This window comes from Acartia tonsa, chromosome 5 (genome assembly GCF_053477335.1).
Source record: "Acartia tonsa isolate MP-2025a chromosome 5, ASM5347733v1, whole genome shotgun sequence".
NCBI classification, from domain to species: Eukaryota; Metazoa; Arthropoda; class Copepoda; order Calanoida; family Acartiidae; genus Acartia; species Acartia tonsa.
Genome location: NC_137264.1, coordinates 16,587,249 through 16,594,187, shown reverse-complemented (window position 1 = coordinate 16,594,187; position 6,939 = coordinate 16,587,249). Strand labels below are relative to the sequence as shown.

Genomic DNA, 6,939 nt, shown 5'->3' with positions numbered 1-6,939 from the left:
TGATTAAACGAGATGGTTTCATTAAACCCCCTCCACCCTTGTATATAGCAGTTTCCTGTGCGCCGTCAAATTCTAAACACATCAAGACCGCACTGGGTTATATCATTTAAAATAGATTTAAAAGTCAATTTAAACTTGCAAGTGGAATTGGCTTTTAGCGTCAGTATTTCTAAAAACATGAGCTTACAATTTTATGAATTTGCACCTTGACATATACAAAGCATTTAATTTATATTCATAACCCTTTACACGTTACGTGATACTATCCTTTCTACAAAAAAAAATGACTTGTTTTGGATTTTTATTTTAAACAAAACAATGATTAAACATTTATATCTTTAAAAAAAAACAGAAAATTATACAAATTTATAATATGTGCACTGTTTAAAAGTTTAAGCTATACATTAATATTTTAATAGTTGGAGATAATCAAAAAAAATTACTGATTTTTTTTTTAATTTAGACAAAACCTTCTTGAAGATTTATGAAGTGGGGTGGTTTTAAGGTGAACGAACGCTAAATCCAAGTTTTGACTTTACCGAGTCCCTAGAAATAAATTGAAACTAAGCCACTCCAGTAATTTTTTGCGATAAAAAAAGGAGAACACATTCCTTAAGTAAATAGCAGATGGAATGAATTACACGATGAAATAAAAATGATTGTATAACAACTAAACGGAGTTACATGGTATTAAATTTCATTAAATGTGCAAAAAAAACGTTCAAACACAAAATTAACATTTCAAAGAAAAAGTTAAATATTTAGTAACATCTATGAAATGCAATTTTAGGTGTAGCATCTCTTCTACATATTGTCATATTCACAAAGTAATTCATAATCGCAAAAAAGACACAGTAGTAAATAAATAAGAGGGTGCATAATGATAAGATTAAAGCAAACAGAATTGGGTAATTTGTGCTGCAGTAATAATTAATAATTTCCAGTTATGATAATTTGAAATTAGTAAATCAGAGAACACACTAACTAGAAAGGCCCGCTGTTCTCTGTCCCAACTCAGATCTGGTTTTAGCACCATAGTGAATGACTACAATCACCGTATCAATGAAGAAATTGACAACAAATGCCCAGCTTGTCAAGTTTCCCCTCATGATGTGCCCCACCTTTTCAACTGCAACTCAAACCCTACAGATCTGAATCCTATCGACCTTTGGAAAAAACCGAGAAAAGTAGCAAGATTTCTACAGCTAGATGGCAACCCTGAACCAGACCGATGAAATGGCTACACACACACACAAAAGCACCGGCTAGCTATAAAAATAAAAGTTAATACACCTTCTTTAAAGTGGGATATAAAGAACAATAGTAAGTTGAGGGGAAGGTACTCATCATTCCCCTTTGCTAAAATGATTTTTTATACATTACACATCACAAAGTCCAACTTAATCCTTTAACATCTTAAAATTCATGACTATTAACAATTAAAACACTAAGATAAGTTATTATTGATATTGCTTATTACGTGTTAAATAAAAATTTCTAATTGCTTTCAACCTTTCAAAGACACAATTACATCATATATAAAGCAGCATCCAACAAGCAAAAACAAAAATAAATTATAACACATCTTTATTTATTTATTCATCTCCTTCTCTGAAAAATATAAAATTATTATCTATAATACAAAGTAGAATAATGTCTGTCTGTCCGTCTGTCTGTCCATACGTCCGTCCGTCAGTCTGTCTAATCTATCCCTTAAGATCTTGGTAACCACTGAACCGATCGGATTCTACTCTTCAGGGGTGGGGGGGGGGGGATCCTTTAACCCCCCCAAAAAACAAAAAAATCCCCCTCAATTTTTTTTCGACAAGTTCGAAAATAGTGGGTACACCTCCAATTTTTTTTATATTTTTTTCCAGAGGCTAGGGGAGAAGTCGCTAGTATAATTATACTAGTGAATCGGTGGTGCAGGCACCACCTAAAAAATTATATTCTACGTTATCTCACTTCTGAATATTAACCTACTCTTCCATTGACCTATCCCCGACTATTAACCTTTTTTTCTTCCATTGACCTATCCCCGACTATTAATCATATTTCTTCCATTGACCTATCCCCGACTATTAACCTTTTTTCTTCCATTGACCTATCCCCGACTATTAATCATTTTTCTTCCATTGACCTATCCCCCACTATTAACCTTTTTTCTTCCATTGACCTGTCCCTGACTATTAACTTTTTTTCTTCCATTGACCTATCCCCGACTATTAATCATTTTTCTTCCATTGACATATCCCCGACTATTAATCATTTTTCTTCCATTGACCTATCCCCGACTATTAATCATTTTTCTTCCATTGACATATCCCCGACTATTAATCATTTTTCTTCCATTGACATATCCCCGACTATTAATCTTATTTCTTCCATTGACCTATCCCTCAATCTCACTCTCTCTCTCCGAACCGTACTACAAATCAAGTTACTCATAAAGATTACTACGACTTTTATAGTTTCGTTTATTCATAATTTTTTAAAGATTTAATGTCCCTCTCTCTCACTTCTCTTTTCTTCCGTCTTTATTTTGATTTCATTATTTTTATTTAAAACCGTATTTATAATTTTGTCTCTCTTTCTTTAAAATATTTTAGGATCCTAATGTTTTTTGTTTAAAATTATCGTCCTGAAAGGGTTAAACTATTTAGCTAAATGTTAAATTTTAGTTTAATATCTGAACACATTCGGGCGCGTCGCTAGTATCATATTACATTAAAACTTAGTTTTCCTTGATTTACTATATTATAAACTTAAATTTTCTATTTTATGAATAGAAATTTAATACTTCAATATAATTTGAATAGCAACATGAAATAAAAAATTTAATTTATTCTTCATAGAGTAAAATAATGGGTCTTATCATTCTGGTCATTGAGAGTTTATTATTGATTATTGAACCAGTAAGAATTTTCAACATTTGACCTTTGGAAAACTTGAGCTCATTTATAGACATTTATTTCCTATATAGATCTGCCAAGGATCTTGATGCAATACAGCAGGCCGTTTTGTAAATGTTAAAAATTGGAAGATTTCATTAAATAAAAGTAATCGCAAATATAAGTATTAAATAAAATATTATCACATTTAAGTAGTACAGGGAGGGAAGAACTGTTATTGACTGTAAGCTAGTATTGTAAACAAAGTTTTGCGAACAAGCTCACTTTCAACATACAAACTAAAGTCATGAAATAAAAAGGCGATTTCTCACAAACACAAAGTGCCTTGTTCATTTGTCTGTTTATAACTCAAGGCCAGGTTAGGTAAGGTTAAAGTGTGACTTGGTAGCCGTGCAGGGTTAGGGCGTTTCCTGCTGGGATAAGGCATAGGAAAATAATATCAACCTCCCTCTTCTCAAATATTTTCTATTTATTTTAAATTTAAGGTTTGAGGGGTTGTTTTAGTGCTAATTGGGCCTTTTGAGGGAAAGCACCCAATAATACTAATCGCTACATATTTTACCTCAGTTTTTCATCATGAGCGTCGCTTTCCTTAGTTGAACATCTAAAACATTCAGTCTTGCCAGCAAAGTTCACTTCACCACATCTACATAGATAGATAGATAAAAGATTGATACTAAGAAAGAAGAATTATGTAAATGGATGAAATGAATGTAAAGTCAAAACTGCAAAGCAACAAAGAGTTATTTAAAATCTAAACTTCAAATAGACTAAAGACTATAGACTGCATAGAGTTTGTAGAAATTAAAGTATAATTCAATTTTAAAGACTGTATAAAGTCTCGACTGTGGAGAAACTGTATAGTATTCACTGGGTAGTTATTGTAGATTCTGGAGCCTAAAGCTTAAAAACATCATTATGTCCACTAAGAGACAGTTTAATGACATGGCCTAGTTAAAAAGTAGCTTTGCTTCAAAAATATACTTACACCCAACAGTCCCAGTCAGCAGGCTTGAATACTCCCATTGGCTTTATTGGTTCAACCTGTTAAAAAAATACAAATTTCTGAAACACTACAAAATAAACCAATTTGATGGGATTCTATTTGTAAAATCTGTAAAATTTGTAGACCAATGTTTTGTATTTATATCTCTCCTATCATAATAGTGAAATGCAAAGAAAACAACCAAAATATAAACTGCGAACCAAAAAAATAGGCAAATCTGAATTTGCAGAATAGCAGCTTTAATATTTATTTAGAATGATTTCACTGTAAATATAGAATGTAGATGCATCTTTTGGTTACAAGTTTCCACCGTTAATTTTTTATTAATCAGCACCACTGAAGCACAAGATCTCAAAAACAGCATTTTGGGTAAAAACTGGTGAACCAAAAAGATATGCAAATCCAAAACAAATCAATTGAAAAACGATTATTTTGCACCTTTCTTCTGTTTTAAAGATTGATTCTAGTAAATTAACAATTTTTTAAGGGATTTATGCATTAATTATTATGAAATGTAGTATAAGGTAGAAATTAATGATTTTTTAAAATAAGAAATATTAGAAAAAAAGAAATTCGACCCCTATCACTTTAGAGGACAGTTGCTGACCTCCAGTCTTATGGATGAAGCTAAATACATATTAAAAATAATAATTACTCCCAAAAGTATACAAAAATGATTTTTAATGTGTTAAAAAAATCCATTTTAAAATCTTGATTTTTAGGATGATGGCCTTTAAGATGCTTCTATGGGTAGTGATGGTGAGCCAAATGTTATCAAAGTGCATGATCATGATAAAAACTTATATATTGAACTATGGTCCAATTTTTGTATTCATAGCAGCCTCCAGCCAAGCAGGATTAAAAAACAAAAAAATTGCAATTTTAATTACTCAAATGCATAAGGTAAATACTGTCGTTTTTAGAAGATGTTTATATTTCTTGTCGGTGGGCTCCATTGGAGATTGCTATGACTACAAAAAATGGTACATAGGTTGATAGACAAGTTGTTGTAATGGGCATGTACTTAGATAACATTTGGCTCAGCATCATCACCAATAGGAGCATCTGAAAGGACATCATCCTCAAAATCAAGATTTTAAAATGGATTTTTTTTACACATTAAAAAGCATTTTTGAAAACTTTCCAGGGTAATTTCTATCTGTAACATGTATTAGGCTACATCCATTAAACTGGAGGTCAGCAGCTGACCTCTAAAGTGAAAGGGGTCGAATTTCTTTTTTTCTAATATTTCTTATTTTAAAAAATCATTAATTTCTACCTTATACTACATTTCATAATAATTAATGCATAAATCCCTTAAAAATTGTTAATTTATCAGAATCAATCTTTTAAACAGAAGAAAAGTGCCAAAAAAATCGTTTTTCCATTGGTTTGTTTTGGATTTGCATATCTTATTGGTTCACCAGTTTTTACCCAAAACGCTGTTTTTGAGATCTTGTGCTTCATTGGTGCTGATTAATAAAAATCAACGGTGGAAACTTGTAACAAAAAGATGCATCTACATAATATATTTACAGTAAATTCGTCCCAAATGAATAATGAAGCTGCCATTTTGAAAATTCGGATTTGCCTATTTTTTTGGTTCGCAGTCTATTAAATTTAAGGTGAAAATAACCCTAAAATCTCTGGTATTATTTCCATAGATGTTAGAGACTCTTTCGCCTTAAAAATAATTTGTGAAATAATTAAAATTATACTTTGTGGATATGTTTATATCATAGATTTAAGGGATAGGACAACATACGTCAAATTAGTATACATACTCATGGATTATGTCTTCTAAAGATAAATTATTTGTTTGAAAGTTTGTAACCAACCAGTCCAAATTGAATATAAGTACCCAAGGTATTTGAGCCAATCAATAAGATAACATGGTAGTAAAACTTTTGGGTAATTTACAGGCCAATGTCCCCTCCCTCCCTAGTTAATATGCATTGTATGATGGCTTACAGCAACAATAAGTTTACCTTATATTCTTGAAATTTTGGTTTCACAAGGTTGCACATCTCATCGTTCTGACGTCCATGACAACGATTTCTAAACAAAAATAAATAAATATAAGTCTAGAAGTCTAGATGATTAATCTAACAATAAGACCAACTTTAAAATAGTGTAAGTACAATCCGACCATATTATTGATTAGAAAATGTACAAATTTTGTTAAGAAATTCATTCTATTAAAAAGCAAAATTAACCAACCAATGAGTCTAACCTATTGTGATAATCTTTCATTTTGCACCCAAAATTGAAAAAGAATATTTTTTTTATTTCCGAGGCTTGCTAAACTAAAAAAAGTTTTACAACCTTCAATTTTTATGAATTCACATGTCCATATTGAGGAAAAATAAATGTTAAAAGTCAATGACACACTGGTCAAATACATTATAAGTTTGTTAGTTTTAGAAATGTTAAGAAATTAAAGATTATCAACTAAGCTTTACTATGCTTTGTTAAGTATAATATTAATTTAGCTACAATTGACTTATCCCCGTATCCATGATTCATGTCTAATATTGACACTTTTGGATAAGTTTTAGGTGGCTGTATCAAAACTTTCACCTAAATAGCAAATTCAGCCGAAATAAAAACAGTAAATGTCAGAAGTGTCAAATTAATAAATCAGCAATAATGTTTTATTAGAATCGTCAAAATCCAATTGCCATAATTAACTTATTCAGTGTTCAATTATAACGCTTTCAAATTTTCCAAGTATTAAAAATAACAATTGTATCGAAAGTATTTTATGCCTAATTAAACGGTTTCCTTGCGATTATAAGTTCTTATACTAAACGAACTGAATTAATTGGGTTAATTTTCTTTTTGTGTTTTGTTTTGCAATTATAATAATTTTGCCATTATGATGCGTTGCTTTTCCAAATTATACAGTAGTGATGTTTCACCGTTTCAGTTTAGGTATGGTTACAAAACTTTATAGTTGATAATCTTATATGATATTAATATAACTTTATATCATATTTTATTAAAAGTATTTACAAACAA

General features: G+C 30.5%; 1 protein-coding gene across 2 annotated transcripts in view; it reads right to left on the bottom strand.

The window, feature by feature from the left end:
- Positions 1 to 298: 298 nt before the first annotated feature.
- LOC145318882 (uncharacterized) overlaps positions 299 to 6,939 on the bottom strand; it is a 28,061-nt gene continuing 21,420 nt past the window's right edge. For both annotated transcript variants that reach the window (XM_080160549.1, XM_080160550.1), the window contains 4 exons: positions 5,907 to 5,976; positions 3,901 to 3,956; positions 3,475 to 3,558; positions 299 to 1,611 (listed from right to left, as the gene is read on the bottom strand). In XM_080160549.1, coding sequence (XP_080016675.1) covers positions 1,596 to 1,611; positions 3,475 to 3,558; positions 3,901 to 3,956; positions 5,907 to 5,976 — 226 coding nt within the window. In that variant the 3' untranslated portion in view covers positions 299 to 1,595. The remainder of the gene's footprint in view (positions 1,612 to 3,474; positions 3,559 to 3,900; positions 3,957 to 5,906; positions 5,977 to 6,939) is intronic.